The sequence below is a fragment of the Pseudophryne corroboree genome, chromosome 2 (assembly GCF_028390025.1).
Source record: "Pseudophryne corroboree isolate aPseCor3 chromosome 2, aPseCor3.hap2, whole genome shotgun sequence".
Classification (NCBI taxonomy): Eukaryota; Metazoa; Chordata; class Amphibia; order Anura; family Myobatrachidae; genus Pseudophryne; species Pseudophryne corroboree.
The window spans coordinates 414,114,433-414,141,594 of NC_086445.1; the positions used below are offsets into that span (position 1 = coordinate 414,114,433).

At 43.2% G+C, this 27,162-nt stretch overlaps 1 protein-coding gene across 12 annotated transcripts in view; it reads right to left on the reverse strand.

The window, feature by feature from the left end:
- DMD (dystrophin) overlaps positions 1-27,162 on the reverse strand; it is a 3,641,189-nt gene that overhangs the window by 1,307,143 nt on the left and 2,306,884 nt on the right. For all 12 annotated transcript variants that reach the window (XR_010221499.1, XM_063953479.1, XM_063953476.1 and 9 more), the window contains one exon: positions 10,501-10,727. Coding sequence is in view for 11 of the 12 variants with exons in the window: in XM_063953479.1 (XP_063809549.1) it covers positions 10,501-10,727 (227 nt within the window). In the remaining variant the exon portion in view is untranslated. The remainder of the gene's footprint in view (positions 1-10,500; positions 10,728-27,162) is intronic.

The window sequence follows — 27,162 nt, forward strand, 5'->3', positions numbered from 1 at the left end:
ATAGAATACAGGAGTTCCTTGAAGCCAATAAGGTTATTAATAGGAACCAACATGGATATGTGAAGGATAGATCATGTCAAACTAACTTAATAGGCTTCTATGAAACAGTTAGTGCGAACCTAGATCAGGGTAAAGAGGTAAATGTAATCTTTTTAGACTTTGCTAAAGCTTTCGATACTGTACAGTACCTCACATGAGACATATCTATAAATTAAGAAAACTTGTGATAGGGAACAAAATATGCACTTGGGTTAGCAATTGGTTGGACAAAAGGAAGCAGCGTGTGGAGGTAAATGGAACATTTTGAATTGGACTGAAGCACTAAGTGGGGTGCCACAAGGGTCTGTACTTGGACCACTATTGTTCAACATATTCATAAATTATCTAAAAGTGGGTCTAGAGACTACAGTGTAAATTTTTGCAGACAACACCAAACTGTGTAAGGTCATAAATTCGGAGGGGGATCCTGAGTCGCTTCTGAACGACTTATTTAAATTGGAAACATGGGCAGCAAAATGGAACATGAGGTTCAATATAGACAAATGTAAGGTAATGCACTTTGGTAACAAGAACAGAAACACTACCTACATACTAAATGGGGAAAAACTAGGGGATTCTGTACTGGAAAAATATTTAGGTGTTCACATAGATAGCAAACTAAGCAGTAGTACCCAAAGTAGGTATGCAGCAAAAAAAGGCAAACAAGGTATTAGCATGCATAAAGCGGGGAATTGATGCAAGGGATTAGAGTGTTATACTCCCATTATATAAATCACTAGTGAGGCCACCTCTCAAATACTGTGCACAACTGTGGGCACCCAGGGCCGGCGCCACCACTAGGCAGCTTTAGGCAGCTGCCTATGGGCGCCGGCCACTTGTGGGCGGCAGCTCACACTGCCGATGAATGCTTTTTCCTTAAGAGGAATATGACAGGCGTTACCGCTGAGAGGAGCGGAAGACAGTTGCTATAGCAACTGTAACAATATCCGGCAGCACGCTGCTTACTCTATATGCCTAGAGCTGCTACCGATGGGGTACACTCACACTGTCCGTGCTGGCGGCTGATAATAGTTGGGCGCCCGCGGCATCCCTTTAGCACAGACAGTGTGAGCGGCTGTGTAACCCGTCGGCAGTGGCTTTATGCACATAGACTAAGCAGCGTCCTGCCGGATATTGTTACAGTTGCTATAGCAACTGTCTTCCGCTCCTCTCCGCGGTAGCGCCCGTTATACTCCCGCCCCGCACCACAAGTACAAAGCAGTGACGCACGCAGGGGAGGGAGGGGGGGTTCTGAATACCCACAAACCCCCCCTGACAGACCAATTTATTTATTTTCTGTAACGGGTCACCGGCCGCGACCCGCGATTAAGCCCCTCCCCTTGAGCACTGGCTCCGCCCCCTCTTCAAACACCCGCGAATCGCAGGTTGTGTAGACTGCAGTGCAGAGGGAGTATCCTTCGTCCTTGCTGTGCAGGTTGATCTCTGCCGCTGCTGCTGCTCATGCAGTTTCCATGTAAGGGATTTATTTGTATAACGTATTTCAATCTTAAACATATGGAGACATCATATATACATATTATTGTGTATGTATGTATGTATGTATGTATCCATCTGCTGTGTGTGTATGTGTATATATATATATATATATATATATCTATCGAAGTGGGCCGGTATGCGGCGGCGTGGCATACCGGCACTTCTCCACAGAACGGGAAGATTTTTTGTTTTTTTAATCACACTCCTGCTATGGCCGAGCGTGCTCATGTTCCCCCCACTGCTGCTCCCAGTCACAGCGGTAGGTGCCGGAGCTGTGAGCCACTCACACTACTCCCCAGAAGTTACAGCGGACACACACTCACCCTCCCTACTCCAGCAGCCACTCATGCAGAGTGCCTTGATTCCTCCAATTACTCAACCGGCAGCTGCGTCACCATGGGGATGCATAGACGCTGGCGCTTGGATCCTCCTGCTGCCAGCCTCCTCTTTGGGCTGTGCTGGGTCCGCGCTGCAGGAATCCCTTGTTGACAGTGATACCCTGCAGCTCAAGCTAAGGTTGACTGGACATGGCGGCGGTGAGTGACTGCTGGAAAGCCCTGTGCCCTCCTGCCCCCCCATTCCCCTTGTGTGTGGACCCTGCTTCTGTGTGCGTGACACCTTGTGCCCCCCTGCCCCCCGCTGCCTTTGTGTGTGTATCACCCAGTGCTCCCCTACCCCTGTTGCCCTGTGTTATGACACCCTGTGCCCTTATGGTGCTCTATACACCCCCTGCGTGTATGACACCCTGTCTCCCATGTTTCGGCTCATACCGTGTGCTATAATATGAATTTCGTCTCATACCGTGTGCTATAATTTGAATTTCGTCTCATACCGTGTGCTGTAATGTGAATTTCGGCTCATTCCCTGTGCTATAATGTGAATTTCGGCTCATTTTCTGTGCTATAATGTGAATTTCGGCTCATTCCGTGTGTTATAATGTGAATTTCGGCTCATACTGTGTGGTATAAAGTGAAAGGGGCACCAGTACTAGATAGTATAAGGGGTCCTACTACACTGAAGAACACCCTCCCCATTTTGAGTGGCCACTCGCCCTTTTCCTGGAGCACGCGCACCTTTGGCGTGCGCATAATTGCAACCTTTACTTTTCCATACCCCCACTTCAAAATTTCCACTTCAACCACTGTATGTGTATGTGTGTGTATATCTATCTATCTATCTATCTATCTATCTGTCTGTCTATCTGTCTGTCTATCTATCTATACCCTGTCTAAGGTGCCCTGGGCCTCCTGAAGGGTTAATCCAGCCCTGGTCTAGCAGTTCTTGCGCACCCTGGGTAGAACGCCTGTAGCATTACAGCAGCAATCTGTCCTGAAGTTCCCACTAAGAGTCAGCTGGATGGTATGTACTACCAGGCTTTGATCACCCGCTGCTCTGCTCTGCAAAGCAGCGAGTGATCTCTAAATAGATGCTGTGCGCACGCGTACAATATCTATTCAGTGCGGGGAGTGAGCTGGGGGCTGCCCAGCTGCTCAGGGAGCGCTGGGCACGCTCCCAAAATGACGTAAATGGACCCTCAGTGCGTAGCCACACCCACTCGTTCGTAGCCACGTCCCTCACACCCGAGGCCACGCCCCCTTTTCAGGATGCGCGCGGCTACGACGCGCCAAGTGTCCCGACTTGGAAAGATTAAAAGTTGGGAGGTATGAGACTCTGTGTGTGGTTTGGGGTGGGGGGCAGCAGGCTGAACTTTTGCCTAGGATGCTGAGAAACCTTGCTCCGGCCCTGTGGGCACCATATTACAAAAAGGATTTTCTGGAACTAGAAAAGGTTCAGAGATGGGCGACCAAATTGATTAACGGGATGGAGACGCTAGAATATGAGGAAAGGCTTGCTAGGCTAGGCATGTTTATATTGGAAAAGAGGAAATTAATAGGGGACATGATTAACATTTTCAAATATATAAGGGGTCAATACACAGAGCTAGCAGGTTATTTGTTTTTGGTAAGATCATCACAAAGGACACGTGGCCACACGCTTAGGTTGAAGGAGATGAGATTTTGCACACTGATATGGAAAGGTTTCTTCACAGTAAGAACAATACATATTGCCTTAGAGGGTAGTAATGGTGGACTCGATCACTACTTTTAAGAATGGGCTTGATAAATTCCTAATGGATAAGGATATACAGGGTTATGGTGGGTAAATCATGCATTATAGCAATAAAAAAAAAACAAATAAAAAATAAAAAATAAAAGTAGAAGGGGTATATTCAATTGCAGTCAAAAACTGCCGTCTGTCGAAAAGACGGCAGTTTTCTACTTTTTAAGGTCGAATCCTGATTTGACCTATTCAGAACTTTTTGACAAGTCGAGGCATTCGACTTGTCGAAAAGCACGTGGATTGGCGGAATAGCTGCCTAGCCACGTGTTGATGTCGAAAACGGGGCCAAATCCAACAGGTTTTGGCCCCCTTTTCGACTATCTCAATCCAACATCAAAATGATGTCGGAATGAGATGGACCCGGAGGAGACGAGGGGGGAGGGAGCCGCAGGGAGACGGGGGGACAGCCGTCGGGCATACAGGAGATCAGCGCTATGATCAGCGCAGCAGCTGGATGTCACTCACCCGCCCGACCTCACAGCAGCTTCCACCCGGCTCCAGCATGCTGTTTGAGCCGGGTGGAAGCTGCCGTGAGGTCGGGCGGCTGAGTGACATCCTGCTGCAGTGCTACGGTAGCGCTGATCGTAGCGCTGATGTCTCCTGTATGCCCGTCGGCTGTACCCCCGCAGCTTGCCCCCCTTCTCCTCTGCGTCCCATCTTAATTCGACTTGAAAAAGTCAAATTAAGATGGGGATTGAATAGGGGTTGTCGGATCCATTCCAACAAATACATGTCGGAATGGATCCGACTTTAATTGAATATACCCCGAAGTGACATAATGGCTAAACATTCACCACAGTTAAAATTAGTAATAATATCACAGTGTAGGAGATCACTAACAGGTTGAACTCAATGGACAAATTGTATTTTTTCAACCTCAGCAACTATGTTACTATATTACTATGTATTACAGTTTAGTCTGGTCTATTTTCATGCTGTTTTCAAATTATACAGCATCATATTACCTTTATTGACAACTTTTTGCACTAAATTATTCATGTAGAATCCTAAATTATGTGTCCTAATTAGTCATCTAACGAAATTTGGTGACATTCTGATTGTTAGATCAAGTTACAGAAGGCTCTGAATGGGAAAAAAGTTTAATTATAGCCACCCTGTTCATTGGAAAAACCACATAAACTTTGCATGTGTCCTCATACATCATTGCTGCAGTCACACCACACAGCCCATCTTGGTGTGCTAGGTCATCTGCTAACACCAGGCGTTTTTTCATTATTGTGCATCTCGTTACATAAGAATGCATCTTAGTTGCAATGTAATGCAAACAGGATGCACCAGGAAACTGTGCTGATTAATTTGATATGTAACACTTGTATATATGTGTGCGACTGAGGCTGAACCTGTATACAAAATGTTACAAGGCAGTGTCTGAGATTTTTTTTTCACACCATGGGGCAGATGTATTAAGCCTGGAGACGGCATAAGGAAGTGATAAGCCAGTGATATGTGCAAGGTGATAAACACACCAGCCAATCAGCTCCTAACTGTTAATTTACATATTGGAACTGATTGGCTGGTGCGTTATCACCTTGCAGATATCACTGGTTTATCACTTCCTTATGCCATTTTCCAGGTTAATACATCTGCCCCCATGTTCTGTTGTGCCATGTATACAGACTCTGTCACACACAGCTATAAAAGTTTTACATATCAATTTAATCAGCACAGTCACCTGGTGCGAAAGACACAAAAAAGATACCTGGTACTAGCAGAGTGGCACGGGACCTGGTGGCTCACTCATGCCAGGCACCTCACATCATATGGCAGATTGAGGATAGTTGTATGAGGACACAACTGTACATTTCCCTATATCCTCATTGTACATATTCTAATACATTATCTTGTACATATAAACATAAAGTAGGATACTAACTTTAATCCAGGCATAGGTAGAGAAATGATTAGAGGCCTTTATGCCATTTTTACTCACAGCAGGCTATGTTGCACTGTCTATAGGTAACACTATGCTCTGTCTGGTATCATGAGCCAAATTATGAAAATTGCATTCTAGGTAAGTGTATTCCATGTTTTTTTAAGTGTGGGCTAGGTATCCATGATTTAAACATGGTTGTGGGACAATATATTTTAAAGTAGAGTTGGTAAGCTAGACCCTTACCTTAGAACTATGACCATCAGCTGGTCGTATAAATGGCATGTTTAATACAATTATACTGCAGTATGGGGTACTCTCATTGGTATAAAATGTCACTTTCTAAAATAATAGAACACAAACAAAAGTAACATATACAGTATATACTGTAGATTGAGTAAGCTATACACCAAAGACATTTCTTTATGAGTTAATCATACGTTAAGTTAATGTCAAGTTAATGAAGTGTGGCTTGTGATTGGATGATCCATTACGATGATCTGCTGCAACAGCCCCTAACAAACTCCCAGAGCACTACAAACAAGGACAATAATAGCTGACATAGAAATAACCAGAGTAATGTCTGTATACTTTCATGTCTGATACAGGTTGGACTTATATACCCGCAGATTACATCTAAACAGATTTCTTATGTTTAGGACTTCATGCATGCTGAGAATGAAGCTAAATACTAACATACCAGACACATGAATCTTATACCACCTCTTTCTCCCCACATTTCACAAGAGCTGTTTAATCACAATGCGGGAGTTGAGTAAGCAGTAAGTAGAAATTGCTTCAATAATTGATGAATCAAAACTTTAACCATGCAGCAGAAAAGACTTCCAAACTGGAGGATTATGAAATGTAATAAACCAAAATTAGGTTCATCAATAAATTTGCACAATGGGGGTCATTCCGAATTCTTCGCTCATTGCCGATTTTCACAACGGAGCGATTAAGGCAAAAATGTGCATGCGCATGGTACGCAGTGCGCATGCGCTAAGTAATTTAGAACAAAACTTAGTAGATTTACTCACGTCCGAACGAAGAATTTTCATCGTTGAAGTGATCGGAGTGTGATTGACAGGAAGAGGGTGTTTCTGGGCAGAAACGGACCGTTTTCTGGGAGTGTGCGGAAAAACGCAGGCGTGCCAGGATAAAACGCAGGAGTGTCTGGAGAAACGGGGGAGTGGCTGGCCGAACGCAGGACGTGTTTTTGACGTCAAACCAGGAACGAAACGGGCTGAGCTGATCGCAGTGTAGGAGTAAGTCTCGAGCTACTCAGAAACTGCTAAGAATTATTTATTCGCAATTCTGCTACTCTTTCATTCGCAATTCTGCTAAGCGAAGATACACGCCCAGAGGGCGGCGGCCTAGCGTGTGCAATGCTGCTAAAAGCAGCTAGCGAGCGAACAACTCGGAATGAGGACCAATGTGCACTGTTTGTTTCAGGCTATTAGTACTCACATTTTATTTACATTAAAAGGACATATAACGCTAACTCCACAGAGATGAAAACTCATATGGACAATTTTTACCTTTTTTTAAATTCAGATTTATTATTCATTAATAATTGTTTAATAAGTAATAAATCACGATTAAATAAATATTAATTATTCTTCAAATTTTCTACAGCGTAACAATGTGTCTTTTTTTTAACTGTGGCTTCAGTTGCACCAAATAGCCGTTATTGGCTCTCTAGGGGGTATATTTACTAAGCAGTGATAAGAGCGGAGAAGTGAGCCAGTGGAGAAATTTCCCCATCAACCAATCAGCACTGAAGTAACATCTATAGTTTGCATACTATAAAATGATACAGAGCTGCTAAATGGTTGATGGGGAAATATCTCCACTGGCTCACTTCTCCACTCTTATCACTGCTTAGTAAATGTACCCCTAGGTGTTGGCCACGCTGAGTGTCTTTTCCGCTCAAAATTTACATCTTATTCATATAGACAAAACATCTGTAAGGGACAAATCTGCATTGCTAGATTACACTGATCACTGAAACCCGCAACTGTTGTATATTTGTGTGCAACTGAGTCTGAATCTGTCTACAAAGGGATCCAATGTAAGTAGCCATGACTTTTACTTACACCAAACTCCTACAGTATGTGCATCATCTGTGAATTTGCATGTGTGTAAAACCAATTCCTGTATGTAAAAAGTCTCAGCCTGTTGTCTTTGGTACACTGTGAGCGGCTTTTTACTCTACTCGTCTCGTAGCAGCTCAATCACACGGGGCATCTTGCACCAAATGACGTACAGATGCTCAATATATGAGGACACATCTGTATGTGACAATCACATGACAAAGGGTCAGAGGGAGCTAAATAAAGTACTAAGCAATCAGCTCCTGAAATTTCTATGTAAACTAAACATGCATAGTCTATGGGAGTATCCAAATGCGGATAATTGGACACCACCCGATGACATAAATAAGCCAGTATTTCAAATACAATCCCATAATAACATTAAAAAAGCAAACTAAAGGTTTAATTGTTAAACAAAAAAAATTACTGCTGACTGGCTAAAAGGTATTACAGTTGACAAATAAACTGTATATTGACTTATAAATATAACATTTTGAGCACTTTTCAGAATGATGTGGAAAGTGAAAACTTTGCCATTTGCATCAATTGCTGTTGATAATCATTGTGACAAGCTGTGAGAAGCACACTATTTTTCCCACACAATACAACTTTTCTGAACTATAGAGATGTGCAGAGCATGTATGCAAAACATTGTAGTGTGAACATGTGCATACATTGTAACAGTAAGAATTTAGGTTGGGTGCTGCATTTAAATACAGGTATGCAAAACCTAGGTAAACACACTGCACTACAGTTATTTATCTGGTTTAGACATTTTTTGTTTAATACACACTAAAAATAACACTTGCTTATCTATGCAAAACATAATGCATTTTGATATAATCTCTCAGCGCTATGTGGATCTAAATTTCTGGAACTGGGTAATAGTATAACTTGGGTAACCAGACTGTGAACGTCACTTTGACTAATTTTTTAAGCAGGTTCAATGGGTTGACACCACTAAAAATCTCCAGATACTAACGAAAAAACCCAAAATAGAATGAACCAGCAACATTTAAAAGTGCACATAAAGCTGTGAGAAGTGGGGCAAAATGCATTTCCTTATATAGACTAGAGACCATGAAAATCAAGTAGAACTTCAGTGAGAAAAAGTCTGCGTGACCTCCCACAATACAATGAACACCCCACTAAATATATCCTCTTAGACCCTAATATAATTTCAATAACCTCATTATGCAAAATCAATTCAAATGTTTGCATGTTGGAATAGAAGTAAATGCACTCATGCACCAAGTCTCCACTTAGAATGCAATGCAGTTGATCTATTCCTGTTGGATGGTGCAAACTTTTACAACCCTGCCTGGTGCCCTTGTCTCAGCTTTTAGATCAACGTGCCTACTCAGAAAAACAGGTGCATTAATACTTGTGAAATCTCAAAACAGTATTTTCACTATGGTCTTCCACTTCAGAGCTATGGTAATTTACCCATAGTATCTATATTCTAGAAAGTTTTCAATAGGTTCCGATCTGTCTTTTTCAAATGAAAAACTAGGTGGGAACTATTCCATACGAACATCTTGGTAAATAACAATTTCAAAAAACATCTTCTCAATGTCAGAAAAACAAAATAAGACTTTTTTTTTATTTAACATAAAGTGAACATACAACAACAGTTTTCTAGGTAGTCATAATGTCTGCATACAATTATCATATAGCCACCTTCTGCTATGACTGTGATACTGAGCGGCCTGCTATTTCCAGAGTGCGCACAGCACTTCCTCTGGAGAGCAATGTTTTATAATTCAAACAGCTTTCATTACCCTGTAGGTGTAGTGGCATCACCATTATAGAGCACTAAGAGTTGCACAAGTTTCATATAAGAAATACTAGTGGTACTAAATACAAAGGCAACAAATTAAACTATACTAATTTCTTGCTAATAGTGTATTGCAGATGTGCAGGAATTAAAGATCACATTTAAAAAGCTTCTATGCAAATTAACAATGTACATTACTGAGACGTCACAGTATTATAGCATAGAACTCAAACTTTTTTTTTATGAGGATCATTGCAGATGTTGCCCATCAGATTCTAGCTATTATTTAGCTAGAAAATTCTATAAAAGCCAGAGGCTGATAGTTTGCTATTGGCTGCATCTTCACTAGTCTTCTTTAAAAGGTTTAATACATTTTCCCCTAACTCTCCATCGTTTAGATGCAGTGTTTAATTATCTCCATTGAGGACTGGTCCTGCTCTGATAGCAGGACCAGCTTATGTTGAAAGATAGATCAGTTAATTAGCCCTGTCACCTTCCCAGGAGAAGCAGCATTGTATAAAGAATGAATAAATATCATCATGAAGCAACTTCTAAATGTTATAATAAGCTTTTAGGTTTGCCTATTAGAAAGACCATTTAGGATTTTACACACCCACTGCAAATCTCCGTAAGTAGGCTGTTGCCAATCAAATAAATGCATTTAAGTATTTAAAGATCAGATCCACAAAATGACTGATCTGCTTTGGGGTACTTATTTTCTGACAAAACTTAACCTTAATTAAAATTGTTCTCTAACTAGTGATCTACAGCATAATGGCTGTAAAACCAGTTTATAGCACAGGAACGTCTTCTAAGTGCTCATTCATTAATAGCTGCAGTCATTGCACCATAAAGTTTGGTGAGCAGCATGGGGAAATAGTGGTACAGTATATAAATTGTTACAGACACTAGGGCAGACTTAAAGCTATTAATAGGCCTATACCTTCCCCTTTTAAGGGGTTTTTTACTGAATACATAACAGTATAGAAGAACTAATTGATTTGAAAACATGAATTCCATATCAAATCATAAATTCTCCATTATCAAGAAAAAAAAGTATTCACATGAATGTATCCTACCTTTTGTTTGATAATCATCTCATTGATTTCTTCCACATCCCCCACTGTCACAATCTGAGCCTTTATCACACGATCCAGTAGTGTAAGCCAATCTTTTAGCTCTGAGCAAGTCTTGTTGAATTCAGCCAGTGCCGGCACCTCCATGAGAAGTGACGAAGGCATATCTGCTGTACTGGTGCCTGTGGTTACAAGGGTCTGAGTCACCACGGAGACTGTTTGGCCAGGATCTGTAATAAATCACCATTTACTTTAGCTTTGATAATAAGAACAATATCATGCAGGAAAGCCTTCTTGTAAACACAGAGAAAAAATGTTCCTGTACTGGTTAGTATGCAAATTAATACTGATATTGATCAAATGATTTACACATATTTTATTACAGGTTTAATAAAACATTTTTTGGAAAGGTACTAGCAGTATACAGAATTGTTGACAATGTTCAGTTGTGCATTTTTATTTTGATATACAATTGGATATTCAAAAGTAACATTTTAAAATACTCTTTAATTTTGAATTGTGATCTTGTCCTAGTGCTAAACACACCTGTCACCATAGAGTTTTTAAAAACTTGAAATCTGATGAAGTGTTTTATTCATCCTAACACAAGCAGTTTACTAAAATGAGCATCATAAAATAGAACTTCGGGGGTCATTCAGACTGGAAGGCAGCCGCATGTCTGTACGCAGTTGCTGCATTCAGGTGGTCTGTGCACATGCACTGGCTGCAGTGTGTATGCGTGACTGTACACCTTGCGTCCACATCCTGAATGGCATTTCACGGGTGGGCCAAACTGGGGCGTGCCAAGAGCATTTTCGGTACGGCTGTATGACGTCACCCGCATTTGCTCTGATTCATAAAATGGCAGCTGACCCACTGGCAACGCAGCCAGGGGTCAACCTTAATTCGAAGCATCGTGAGGCAGCATTGCACATGCTGGGAGGCTCCCAGCATGTTAGCAGATGGACACAGATCTTGCTGCATATGCAGTAATCTGCGTCTATCTCTGAATCGGGTCCAGGGGTTAAAGTGTGCCGGAACGGGGCAGAACTGCGTTCCATCAGTTCCACTTGGAGATGGAATGCAGTTCCGCCTCCTCCGGCTTACCTCACCCGATGTGTGCCGGCACTGCAGGGAGATGCCGGGTACCCCCTGTAACCAGCGGCGCCCAGCTCTCCCGGCACAGTGGAAGCTCAGCTACAGGAACTCACTACTGAGCTCCTGTTTCCGGCTCCCGGGTCTAGTGTGCGCTATGAGAGAGACGTCATGACGTCTCTCTCATAGTGCTGGGGAGCCGGACGCCAGGAGATCACAATGGTCAGACGCGGGAGCAGGGCTTGGTAAGTATGGTGGCTTTTGTTTTGTTTTTTAAGGCACGTCTACTGGGGGGCAAGCTACAAGGAGTAAACTACTGGGGGAAAACTACAGGGGCGCATTACTACTGTGGGCATTACTACTTGTGGCACACTACTGGGTGCATAACTACAAGGGTTAAGCTACTGGGGCATAACTATTTGGGGACTACACTACAGGGGAGCTAAACTACAAGGGGCATTACTACAGGGGGCTAAACTACAAGGGGGCAAACTACAGAGGGCATTACTACTGGGGGCATTACTACTTGGGGCAAGCTACATGGGGTTAACTACTGGGGACAAGCTACTGGGGGCAAACTACAAGGGTGCATTACTACTGAGGGCATAACTACAGGGGTGCATTACTACGGAGGACATAACTACAGAGGTGCATTACTACTGGGGGTATAACTACAGGGGCGCATTACTACTGGGTGCATAACTACACGGGTGCATTACTACTGGGGGCATAACTACAGGGGCATTACTACTGGGGGCAAACTACAGGGGCATTACTACAGCGGGGCTAAACTACAAGGGGGCATTACTACTTGGGCTAAACTAATGGGGGCATTAATACTTGGGGCACGCTACAGGGGTCTAACTACTGGGGGCAAGCTACATGGGGCAAACTACTGGGGGCAAACTACAGGGGCGCATTACTACTGGGGGCATAACTACAGGGGCACATTACTACTGGGGGCATAACTACAAGGGAATAAACTACAGGGGGATAAACTACAGGGGCTAAACTACTGGGGTTATTCCTACTTGGTGCAAACTACATGGGGCTAAACTACTGGGTGCATTACTACTGGGGGGCTAAACTACTGGGGGCATAACTGCAGGGGCTAAACTACAGGGGGCATTACCACTGGGGTCTAAACTACTTGGGGCATTACCACTGGGAGGCTAAACTAAAGTGGGGGTAAACTACTGGGGTCATAACTGCAGGGGCATTACTACTGGGGGCATAACTACTGGGGCTAAACTACAGGGGGCATTACTACAGGCAACATTACTACTGGGGGCAATAGTACACAGGGGCATTACCATTAAGGACATTACTAATGGGGGCACTACTAATGAGGGCATTGTAAAGGGGGCACTTCATAAGGGGTATCACTCCTGGGGACATAAGAGGCACTACTACTGGTGGCATTGCATAAGGGACATCACTACTATGGGCTCTATATAAGGGGCACTACCAGTACAGTGGACATTGCATAAGGAGCACTACTACTGTGGTCATTGTAAAAGGGGAGCTACTGCTGTGGGCATTGTGTATTACGGGGTGCCACTACTGTGTGCATTATTACTATTGTGTGACCACGCCCCTTTGTTTTGGGACCATGCCCCTTTTTTGGGGTGTACGCAATACTTTTATTCGATGGGCGCCGGGGGGAGGGGCGTGAATTCCACCACCTCTCTAGGACCACTTTAAGCACTGATCAGGTCCATTGTCTGTGCTTTCCATGTCTGCAGGTCTGTAATATATCAGTAATACTGATAATTTTTATCATTACCAATTTTCCATGATGAGAAATTTCAACTTTTTTTGCAGTCAGGTGACCTATGAACTCTAACCATTAAAAGACAGATTAGCTTGCTTTTAATAAAATAGTTGCCACCACTACACAACATTTAAAAGCATTTATAAAATGTTTTAACTGAATTCCTGCCTCAGCAAAACGTGCAACATTTAAAAGAAATGATAACCCAAGCAAGATATTTCAATTAAAATAAAAAAAGAATGTTGCACATACAAAATTAGTGCTGAAGGTTTACTCTGTGAAAGGGCCAACAAATTTAAAGAGAAAATGTAAATCTGTAGTTTTAATTAACCCCGGGGTAATGTTTTCAAGGTTGCCTATGATATATGAATTGTGGCCTTATAATTTGACAAGGGACACAATTAGAAAATCCTGTGACGGTGTCTCATTTGATTTCATTTCCCAAAAGTAACATTTTTATTTTTTAACTGACTCTTTAGTACTTGAACAAAATGTTGGTTGGTACTTCTTGCAGCAAGCCATGCTGTAACATTAATGGTAACAGTTAAGGTAGTCATTAACATTGCTACCTCACAGTCCTGATGTCATGAGCTCAATTCCTTACTTAGGGGGTTATTCAGACTTGGTCGCAGATTTGGGTATTTTAGAAAAATCTGCAAACACTAAAATCGCATGCTGGGCTCCACCCAGCACAGGGCAAGGCCATCCAGCATGTGTGGTGCCATCCCGCGATGCAATCGCAATTCAATTGCGATTGCATCGTGAAAACTTAAAAAAGAGGTTGACCCATAGCTATGCAGCGCATGGGCAGGCACACTGCTGCCATGCTTTCTGGTTGCAGGAAATACAGGTGATATCATTTGGCTGGCAATGACATGCCTGCGTTTCTTGCTGCCCCCCCAACGCCACTGCCCCTAGATGCCCGCCGCCTGTTAGTCATAATGCGATGGAATCCTTTTGGGGTGCAATCGCATAATGATTGGTCACACAATCACACTGCAGCAGCTGCATGTTTACAAAAATCGACGGTTAGCAATTTTTGGAACACTGCATCCATCTCTTAAGCACTATTTGGTGTTGAATCTATATGTTCTCCCTATGTTTGCGTGGGCTTCCTCTGGCGGCTCTGGCTTCCAACCATATGCAAAAAACATACTGGTAGCTTATTTGGCTTCTGAAAAAAAAATAACCCTGTGTGTTCCATCTGATAAGGAATATAGGGGTCTATGTACTAAGCCATGGGGAGAGATAGAGAGGACAGAGATAAAGTACCAACCAGTCAGCTCCTGTCATTTTTAAACACAGTCTGTAAACATGGCAGTTAGGAGCTGATTGGCTGGCACTTTATCTTGGTCCACTTTATCTTTCTCCAAGGCTTAGTACAGGGGTGGCCAACCAGTCAGAGGCAAAGAGCCAGAAAAGATCTGTAGTCAAGGGTAAGAGCAATTACAATGGGCACGCATGCAAAAATGGGGCATGGTGTAGTTGTCACAAAGCCACACCCCATTTTTGTGCACACACTTTTCGGAATGATGTTTGTAGGAGTATGACCTTGTGTCATAACCCCATTTTTAGTCATGTTGTACAGTGCCACATACATATAAAAATGCAAAAAAAGGGTGCCCCCACAGTGCCATATACATATGCACACACAGTGCCAGATACACATATGTCCCCACAGTGCCAGATACATATATGCCCCCAGTTCCAGATTCATGTATGCCCCCAGTGCCAGATAAACATGCCCACACAGTACCAGATACATATATGCCACCAGTGCCAGATACATGTCCCCACAGTGCCAGATATGTATGTATATATATATATATATATATATATGCTCCACAGTGCCAGCTACATATATGCCCCGCAGTGCCAGGTACACATATACCCCACAGTGCCAGGTACATTATTGCCCCTCAGTGCCAGATACATATATATGCCCCACAGTGCCAGAGACACATATCCTCACAGTGCCAGATACTTATAAGCCACGCAGTGCCAGGTACACATATGCCCCCCAGTGCCAAATACACATGTCCCCACAGTGTCAGATACATATATGCCCCACAGTGCCAGGTACGCATATGCCCCACAGTGCCAGGTACACATATGCCCCCCAGTGCCAGATACACATGTCTTCACAGTGTAAGATATACCCCCAGTGCCAGATACACATGTCCCCACAGTGTCAGATACATATATGCCCCACAGTGCCAGGTACGCATATGCCCCACAGTGCCAAGTACATATATGCCTCACAGTGCCAGATACATATATGCCCCACAGTGCCAGATACACATGTCCCCACAGTGCCAGATACGATACATACATGCCCCCAGTGCCAGATACACATACAGATAAACAAAAAAGGGGCATGGCCTTGTTGTCACAAAGCCACACCCCATTTTTGTGCAGACACCTTTTGCTATGACATTTGTAGGAGTATGACCTTGTGTCATAACCCCATTTTTAGTCATGTAGCACAGTGCCACATACATATAACAATGAAGAAAAATGCACAGTGCCAGATACATATATGCACCCACAGTGCCAGATACACATATGTCCCCACAGTTCCAGATACATATATGCCCCCAGTTCAGATACATATATTCTGCCAGTACCAGATACACATGCCCCCACAGTGCCAGATACATATATGCCCCCAGTGCCAGATACACATGTCCCCATAGTGTCAGATACATATATGTCACCACAGTGCCAGATACATATATGCCCCACAGTGCCAGATACATATATGCCCCCCAGTGACAGATACATATATGCCCCACAGTGCCAGATACACATGTCCCCACAGTGCCAGATACATATATGGCCCACAGTGTCAGATACATATGTCCCCACAGTACCAGATACATATTTGCCCCCTAGTGCCAGGTACAACTATGCCCCCCAGTGCCAGATATGCCCCCAGTGCCAGATACACATGTCCTCACAGTGCCAGATATGCCTCTAGTGCCAGATACACATGTCCCCATAGTGCCAGATACATATATGCCACTAGTGCCAGATACACATGTGTCCCCACAGTGCCAGATACATATATACCCCACAGTGCCAGCTACATATATGCCCCCCACAGTGCCAGGTAAACATATGCCCCACAGTGCCAGATACATATATGCCCCACAGTGCCAGATACACATGTCCCCACAGTGCCAGATACATCTATGCCCCCAGTGCCATATACACATATCCCCACAGTGCCAGATATGCCCCCAGTGCCAGATACACATGTCCACACAGTGCCATATATGCCCCCAGTGCCAGATACACATGTACCCACATATACAGTGCCAGAGACACAGTGCCCCACCCAAAGTGCTGCTCACTGCGCTGCTCTTGAGGACAGGGAGAGAGCTCAGCGTGCACCTCTCCTGCCCCTCAGTCAGTCTCCAATGGTGGTGTTTATCTTCAATGGCACCGATCCGTGAGCCAATCAAAGCTCGCAGTCTGGCAGCCAATCAGGAGCCTTAGGGATCTCTGATTGGCTAATGGGCTGGCGCCGCTAGAAACAGAAGTGTGACGGGCGGCTGTGTGCCGGGCAGCGGGTGGTGACCGAGCCGCATGAGAAGGATGAAAGAGCCTCATGCGGCTTGAGAGCCGCGGGTTGGTCACCGCTGGCTTAGTACATAGACCCCATAGATTGTAATCTCTACTGGGGCAGAAACTAATGTACAGTAGACTGAAATATTTTCTGTAATAAGCTGTGAAATATGTATGCATCATATAAATAACTGTTAATAATAATTGCAAGAAACATTAGATAAGCTGAAGGCTGCATAAGCCTGAGGCCATATAAGAGCCCAATTTTTTGTGATTGGTTGTTTATGACTAAGCAGTTGCTAGGCAGATCAGTGTTTTCTTGGGTATTTTTCCTATAGGATTATAGGGCTGTCCATCAAGGGTTTATAGGGGTTGGTCTTGGAATAATATATAAGCCATAGTCATGTGCCTCAGACTTCCTCTTGCCATTTTGGAATGCCCTCCCGCCCGCCCTGACTATATTTTTTCCTGCATCTTGTCTTTCTCGGTGGGCTCTTGACAGCCAGATTGGCGGGAAGTCGCTACCAACCAGCGGTCAGATGGGCATAAGTGGTCATTGTGGGGCACCCTCTTTAGAAGGACGGCAGGTGTGTCCTTACCTTGCGGTTGGACATTTAGACCTTCCCCTGCGGGAACCGAACGTTTGCCAGAGAAAAGAGTGGTGAGTCCTGCACAATGCGGGTTATACAGGGAGGAGGCGGGGTTTGGGTACTCCCCTCCTTGGTGGTTGGATTTCATCCAAGGGACTGGAGCTGGTGTCTGGTAGCGACTTGTCCTTTGCCATCCTCCAATATAAAATCAATTCAATTACAATTATAGTTTAAAGAACAGGGCAGCGATCAATAAATATCGTCTGACCTTTAACTACAGCTAACCGTGTCCGTGTCGTTATTTTAGTGTGTCGTTATTTTAGTGATAAGCTAGCTTAAAGAAGTGTTTATGTCAATCGCAATAAAATTATCGGCGCCTTATATAATATCTAAATAAAACTTGTATTTGGTACTATTTATACTCTAAAAACACAGGCAAAATTCTATAGAGAGGGAGATGCTGTTATATAATTGATCATAGCAGTCCCACACTGTATTTATTACCATAAATTCAGAGACAGTTGAAGGCCCCAACCAGCTAAATCACAGGGGCAAAGTTTATTTGTAAATTTTCAAATACCAGCATAATATTATCCAATGCCATTAAGGTCTGTCTATTATTCCACCCCAGTATTCTTTCTTAATCAATTTTCCTGTCTGCTGACAGAGCATTTTTATGCCTGTGTATTAGTTCCTAGGCTAAACTTTACTGTTTGACGCCAGGTAACACCAACTTATTTACTAGTAGTTAGTTACAGTTGATATGGTGACATTTCAAGCCTAGAGAAAGGATACACAATTGGCTGCAAGAACACTGTATATTATTTACAGTATGTCTATTTTAAAAATTTATTTTTAAACATATTTCACAATGTTTGCATAATGCAGCTAAATCCCTAAAATCTATATTTCTTTCTCAGAGAAGGATTGAGAAAGAAATATAGAACATCTGCAACAAGAATTTTGCTTCTGTTCAATACAAAAATAAAAACTGTGTCCTTATCTCTTTGTATTTGATTTTTCTATATGACTATTCACTGTGCTTTATATTAGTGTAAATCTGGTTTTACAATTGAAATAGTAATCCTTAAATATCTCTATGTGAAAGCTATGTGCTACTTCATACCTCTAAAATTGAATAAATTAACATATACAGTACATCCCTACAATCTGTTAGCTCATACATTATATCATTAGCAGAACTGTTTCAACCAGATGGACCATGTATACCCCATTAATAATGAATATTTTGTTCTCTTGATGAACAAAACAATGTCCATTTATGTGCAGCTGAACTGAGGAAAGATAAAGGAACTCTATTGTTTAAATTCAACTTCATATGTAATAGAGAAGTGCATACAATTGATACACAACTAAACATTTGCAATACCTAGTTTTACAACTGAATGGACCATTTGGGTTTATTAAAATATTAGGCATTCAATATTGCTTAATGGATAAGTGAAGTGGGTAGTGACAAGCAGAGCTAAAAGTGGTCGTAGAGAGGTGGTGGAACTAAACACCCAGTAGTAATACCCCCCAGTAGTAATACCCCCCAGTAGTTAGCCCCCTTGTAGTTTGCCCCCAGTAGAAGCACCATTAATGCACTCAAATATATATAGTAAAACCCCAAAAAACACAATACTCACCAAGCCCCACTCCCTCATCTGAACACTGCAGTCCACTCCTCGGCACTATGGGAAAGGTGTCATGACGTCTCTCCCATAGCGCACTTTGACAGAGCTGGGAGCCGGAAGCCGGAGCTCAGTAGTGAGCTCCTGCCGCCGGCTTCCTCTGTGGAGAGGGAGCCGGGCGCCTTCTGGTAACACAATCTCAGCGGGCGCCTGGCATCTCCCTGCGGCGCAGGGCACACGTCGGGTCAGGTGAGACGGAGGAGGTGGAACTGCGTTCTGTCTCCAAGTGGAACTGACAGAATGCAGTTCCGCCCCGTTCTGGCTCACTTTAACCCCTGGTGACAAGTGAATCAGTGACTTTAACACCAGACACAGGGTTTTGTCATGTGATTAGGAACTATGAGTAGAGGCATGCAAAAAATAAGTTTGCACTTTGTGCTTTTGTAATACATGGCCACGTAATGTCAGATCTACTGTACCTATCTTTGATTAACCAACTATTCCCGGGATGCGGTTAGCATCTCAGCAGTCAGGATGCTGGCAGTCATGTGACCAATGCTGGAATCCTGGCACCACACAGAATCCCGGTGCCGGAACACCGACCATCTATATCCTGAAGGTAAGTATCAATGTCAAAACTAGGGTTAGAGCCCGGGGGAATGAGTTAGGGTTAGGCACAAGAGGGAGGGGGTTAGATGTAGTCATAACTCCCTGATTCTCAGCCCGAGCTGGCACCCCCAGAGTCTTAACCCTACCCCCCACCCACCCCGAACCTTATCCCTAGCCGCCACCCCAGGATGGTTACAATAGGGGACAGGGGAGGGATAAAATAATTACCATGTACCCTGTAAGCATTCTCATTGTCAGATGCAGTCATGTGACCACCGGCACCTTGACCACCGGTAAAATGTATCATACACCTATACCTATATTAGTCACCTATAGTAGCATATTTACCAATAGATTAATCATACTCAACTATACGTTTTCAGAGTTAACCAATACAATCCCAAGGTCTTCAGGACACAGTCCTATGGTTATCAACCTTTTTTAGAGTTTGTTTCCCTGAATCAACCTCCTCTTCACTACCTCTATTATTTGGAATACCACAAGGATCAATCTTAGTTCCTCTGCTTTTGTAAATCTATTCCACATGTATTGGCAAACTTACTGTATCAGCTCTTTAAGATTTCAGTATCATCTGTACGCTGCTGATACTCAAATCTAACTATCCTTTCCAGATTTGTCTCCATCTACATTGGTTTGTGCTACTGAATGTCTTTTTTGCTGTTTCATCCTGGATGTCACCACCTTAAACTTATTCTTTTCAAAGCAGAATTAATAATATTTCCAGCGGCCTATAGTAGTTAGCAATCTGCTGTCACTATCACTATTAATAACTTGACAATCAACCCTACACCACAAGCTCACTGCCTAGACTCTGGGGGTCATTCCGAGTTTATCGTAGCTGTGCTAAATTTAGCACAGCCACGACCATTTTCCCAGACATGCCGGGGGACACCCAGCACAGGGCTAGTCCACCCCACATGTCAGTCTGCCCCTCCCCCCGCACAAGTACAAAAGCATTGCACAGAGGCGATGCTTTTGTGCTTGAAGAGTAACTCTGGGCCAGCGCAGCTCCTGTGGCTGGCCGGGAGTTACTCATCACTGCCTCGGGTTGCAGCCACTGCGGCCAACCCCCTACAGGTCCAGCCACACCTGCGTTGGCCAGACCGCGCCCAGAAAATGGCAGCCAAATGCTGCCGTGCCGCCACCTCCTGCCCTGCGACCGTCTCTGCCTGTCAATCACGCAGCAGCGATCGATAGGTAACAATGGCCTTCGGCCATCTGTCATGCGCTGGCACTCTGTGGCACCGGCACATGCGCAGTTCCAACCCGATCGCTGCGCTGCGAACTACAGCAAGCGATTGGGTCGGAACGACCCCCTCTGAACTGTACTTTGTTCTCAACATTTAATATGTTTCAAAATTTTGCTACATATATCTTAAAACATATCTACAGATGAACATACGGTATCTTATTCCATACACTGTAAAAACAAATTAATTATCTCCCACATTGTTTATTGCAATAGTCTCCTTACTGGTCTTTTCCAAAACAGATTATCATCCCTACAATTCATTTTGATTGCAGCTGAAGGCTGATCTACCTCGCTTAATGTTCATTGTCTGCTGATCTGCTCTGTCAGTCCCTCCACTGGTTACCTGTATTCTACCTTATTCAATATAAAATAATTATACTTACACATAAGGCTATTAACAAAACCACACCAACATATATTGCTTTGCTTATCTCAAAATAGCTACCAACCTGATCTCTCTGCTCTGCACAATATCTGCATCTCTCATCCACTCATTAACTGCTTCTATTTACTGATACAGGCTGCACACACTTTGTGGATGCCCTTCTGTGATTTTCCACTAGTCTACAAACCTTCATATGTTCCTTAAAACTCACATCTTTAGACAAGCTCATCAAATTTCAAAACTACACATATAAACTCCATGAGATGACAAACTCAATTACATCCCCTCTAAACAGTCCACACATAACTTCTTTTTTCTCTTTCTACACTCACACATTCTCCTGAGTCTTGGCCAACATTCCTGTGTTCCTGGATCATAAAGCCTGCCAAAAACCTTAGCAATCTGGCTGGACCATTATGCAATAAGTAGCGCCTATCCTTGTGTATCAAAGCCTTTTTCCCTATACAGTAGATCAGGCATTTCCAACCTCAGTCCTCAGGGCACGCTAACAGTGCAGGTTTTAGTGATATCCAGGCTTGAACACAGATGACTTAACTAGTGCCTCAGTTATTTTGCTTTAACCATCTGTGCTGAAACCTGGATATCACTAAAACCTGCACTGTTATTGTGCCTTGAGGACAGAGGGTGGGAATGCCTGCTGTAGATAGTAAGCTTGTAAGCAGGACGTTCTTACCTCTTTGTCTGTCTGTTATTACCCAGTCTTGTTTTATAACTGTCTGTTCCCAATTGAAAAGCACAATAGATTATGTTGGTGCTATATAAGTAATTGCTATTAAATAAAAAAATAAAAAATAAGAAGACACGTAACTGAGTTTCAAATTTCGGTTTTTATGGGGTTTTTTACATTTTAATAGAATGCAGAATTCAAATTATTTATGGTGTGGCAACCCTGTGATCCAATGCTTCTTATGCAGTCCCTTACCTAAAGATCCAGAAGTCCCTGGCAAAATGAAGAAGTTGACTAAAACTTCTACTAAGTTGTGTTGCTATTTCAGGATGTCAAGCACCCTGCACTTCTGGGCCACAAAATCATGGAGGCTCCACAAAGGAGACCAGAGCCCGGTAATTTGTGGAGAGATTCCGCAGCTGGTGCCTCCCCAGGTGTTAAAAGTGTGTGTGGTAGACAGGGTCAGTCTTGCTCACAGGGGTACAGGGAAACCACCGGTGGGTCCCACTGCCTGGGGGCCCACTCCTTCCTCTAGGGGTCAGGTTCCAGACTGTGCACTTGTATTATACATGGTAGATATGTTGCATTACACCGCACAAGTCTATTGTGTATTTAAAGCCTCTGTGGGGGTTGGCCACACCCTCTTTGTAGGCTGACCACACCCCTAAGTATGGGCCCCTATCACTGCATTCCCCCGGTGGGACCTTCATGCCCCAGTCCGACACTTGTGGTCGAGCCAGACAACTCCCTCCCTCAACTGGTGCCCCTGGCTAGTGCCATCCTGGCCATTCTGTAGTTACAGCCCAATTTCTATGCTTTTTTTTTCTTTTACATTTTTATGAAGCATCAAGTGTCACATACATAGACACTGTAAGGAATAAAGGTGTGATTATTAAAGACAGTAATAATCACAGATAATGGAATACATTGTATTAATTGTTTACTGTGCTTTCTTTTAAAAAAAAATACAAAATAACTGCATACTTCCACCCCACCATGTGGTATTCCTCTGAAGTGTACCTCCACTGATTGCACACCCTGCCAGCAGCATCTAACACAGTACACCCTAAATGGGGGCCTCTGATGGTTCCTCTGAAGGCAGGATGGTCCTCACGTGGATTGTTCGTACAGGTTATATCATATGACTATACAAGTGCCTGTTTTCCCATGTATGCATTGGGCCCGTGTATGGCTTACCTCCCACACTGTAACCTTCGTAGTGCACCCAACATGGCTGCTTCATCTGGTACACTTGTGGATGAGATGAAAATGCATGGACCTGATAGTTTTGTTGATACCCTTTTCTGAACATTAAGATGCTGCAATCACCCCCTTTTTGTGTCATCTCTTCTAGGGGTGGACAATTCCACCCAGGGTAATCCTACGCAGCACGCCCATGATGGCTGCTGCACCTGGTGCCCTGTGAGGGTGGAGTACACAACCCATGGAACTAATTACCCAAAATGCCTACACCAATCCTGCATTACGATTATTCTATGCGTTCTAGGTTTTCATTTTTATGTCATTTTTTATGCCTGTGTATTGCTGTATTAATCTTCTGTGTTATGTTTATTGTTTTGATGTCTGTAAAGCACATTGAGTCCTGTTTGGAGAAAAAGCGCTATATAAATAAAATTATTATTATTTTTAATAACTCTGTTCATTAACCCATTATAATTTTTGGGTCAATAACATTATAAATGAGTTCAAGATGGCTGCCTCGGTGCTACTCTGCCACGCAGCCTTCGTTTTTACATGTATAATATGTCTAATATGTCGAGTTTATTGTACAGTTGCAATGTGCAGTATGAACTCATACATGTAATGTTTGTAATGTATGCTACATTCTTCAGCCTTCTTATGCTATTTATTCCCCCTTCATGTTGCTGCTTGGCAATGCATTGTATCACAAAAAATTCCTAGTGTATGTGAGTACACCTGGCCAATAAACCTGATTCTGATTCTGACATAAAGTCATCGAGACAAGTAATGAACCAATAGTCTGTATCGTATAGAAGTCCATTACAATAAAGATTAGGATGACATATCAAAGTTGTAAGAACCCCAGAGAATAGGTGCTGTACATTGTACTGTACAATGGTCAAGACTAAGTATCCCTTCACAATTGTATCTGCGGATCATTGGCTGCAATTTGTAAAAGATACCAAGAAGAATTCTGTAAACAAAGGGTCCTCATTGAGGTTGAAAGTGTAGCTATGTAGCTCAACCACAGAAGGACACCAACAACACAACTCAGGGGCACCGATTCAGTTAGTAATAGATACATATATTGCACACCCCGAAAAACACTTAGGGCTGCAGGCGTAGATCTCAGATTCAGCTGCTTCTTCAAAGGGCAGCTTTACGTGTCTTGTTCATGAGTTAGTAGCCAAAAGCATATTTTTGTGTTAATCCCTGAAGGAAAAACTGCAAATATCAGGTCTTATTCAGCTTCAGTTGTAAAACTGCAAATTCGCAAACGGACGATTATCGGACAACTGTACATTCGCTGTGACTGCATCACGTGTGCATGAAGGCCGAAATGCATTTGCAATGTAATGGCAGGCCCAGCAAAGCGCGATCGCCAGGAAGTGGTCATTTGTGGGAGGTTACACAGCGTTTGTAGGGAGTGCACATATGTTATGGCCATTTTCAGGGCGTGCATCTCACGTCAGCTACGATTGTTGCGATTAAAAACGTGACCTCCATGACTGCAGCCACATATATCCTGCATATACAAGGGTCAACCAGAACTGCTGCTAGTAATCGATTTCTGCGAATGCATTGATGAGCTTCTTTTACCTTTACCTGGGTGGCGCTTCACATGTGTTTTTTTAGCAAAAGCAGTTCTGAAAAAAAATCACAATTTCTGTCTCAATAGCGATCCAAGCTGAATAAGGCCTTTTGTTTGCAAATACATTTTGTGATCAACGTGTACAATATAAAATTTACAGTACATCACAATATTAGATGGCACTACTGTCTTTGAAAAGTTAGTTCTGCTGAGCAATAACAGATAGCTACGCAAGCGAAGCCGCAGGCAAACGCTAGTAAATAATAAAGAAATAAAATGTAAATAAGAATGTGTTTAACAAGGGAACCTTAACAAGTCACAAGAGAAGGGACGCAGCATTGATAATAAAATAATAGACATTAAGATGAAAGAACACCATGGTAGTGTAGTACTTACAAACCAAAAATGAAGTAAATGTATTTGCAGATGCGATCCTGTATGCAGACATTGGGGCTGATTCAGACCTGGACGCTGCTACAACAGCAGTCGCAGGTTGAAGGCCGGTGAAGTGTGCTCACACTCAGCAGCCGCACTGTACTGTATGTGCGCACACATTGAGATGCGATAGTATCTCACTTGTGGGAACACCTCTGCCTGATTGACAGGCAGTGGCGATGGAGGGGCAGGAGGTGGTCTTGCAGTGGAATTAAAGGAGCATTGACTCGGCAAAGGGGGGGCACAGTCCATAAAATGCAGGCATGTCCAGACCGTTTGTGGGGTGGGCAAAACTAGTCTGCATAGGCAGAGGGCTACTCGAAACATGTGAAAGCATCACCACCGTGTGATGTTTTCACATGTTTGCAAGTGTGTGTGTGTATGTGTGTGTGTGTGTGGGGGGGGGCAGGTTCTGGCATGCAGGGCGGACTTGCCCCGTTCTAGGTGTCATCCTGCATAGCTAAGAATTTGATCGTAGATGTGCGTTTTTACACACATATACAATCAGGTCTGAAGTACTCCCATTGTGAGAAATTATGCTAATGTCTCAGTTGCCAGTAGCATCTGTATTAAGATGCACACAGCCAGCTTTGCATATCCAACCAACTGCATACAAAGATACAGCATTGGCTGCAGATCATTGTCACAGTCATTAATAACTCTATCGTCACGCAGAATGGCCACGGGAAATGAGACGCTGGTGCGTTGTTTTCTACATGTAAGTTTACAGTCACAGGCTGACACACATTTTTGATGTCACTACCTGTTACCTCCCAAAAATGGTCCCTGTCTTTCAATCACTAGTGAATCACCATGTGTGCACAGCGTAACCATGGCGCATGAGCAGACAGACGATAATCGATCAACTCTGTAAATTCTGGCACTGCATACAACTCTGAATCATGTCCCTTATTCAAATAACCATCAGAATGGAATGAGCCATAACTACTGAGAATACAAAAACATGAAACTATAAAAACATCACGAGTTTGCAATGTGACTAAGGGTCTGATTCAGAAATGGACGCAAAGCTGCGATCCTGATAATTGGGAGTGGTTGCAAAAACGCAGGCATGTCCTGGCCATTTTCAGGGAGTGTATCTGATCTCAACTGCGAGCTCTGTACAGAAACATGGCGCCTGCATCTCTACTGCAGTGTCCAGTCTGTGTATCCATAGGTCTATCCATAAGCCCAATCTTCTTTGTTCTTGTGTATAGTCTGCGAATGTGTACATAATTGGGAATGAGTTCCAACAGTTCTGGTGGGCATCTTTTCCATTTCTGGGCGGCAGCTTAACTTGCAGATATCAGCAGTATTGAAGCTGAAAAAAAATTGCACTTACGATGTTGCACACTGAAGCACGCCATCACTGAATCAGGCCCTAAATTAACTGCAGTAGTTTCAATCATTAGGCCAAATTTAATCAGGTCTGGTTTTTTGTTTGTGACAAACTTGCATCTTTTCGCACATTAAAAGGTGTGAGTTTGGGCCAAACCTTGCCCAATGTAATAGCATATGAGTTTTTACATTTGAGGCCATTACATTGTGCTAGTGTGTACAAGTTTTCTTATATGAAAAATTAAAATTTGTAATGTGAGTTTCATTACATTGTGCGAGTTTGACAGAAGCATGCACAGATCAGTGAGATCAGTGCATACTTCTGTCTGAGAAAATGAATAAAGAGTTAATAAGTCAAAATAAATGATGTGGGGTCCTCCCCAAAAGCATAACCATCCCCGCACTCTTTCAGCCAGTTCTGGTTGAAAAAATACAGGGGAGAAATTGACTGAGGTACCCTTGTACTTTAACCAGCAATGG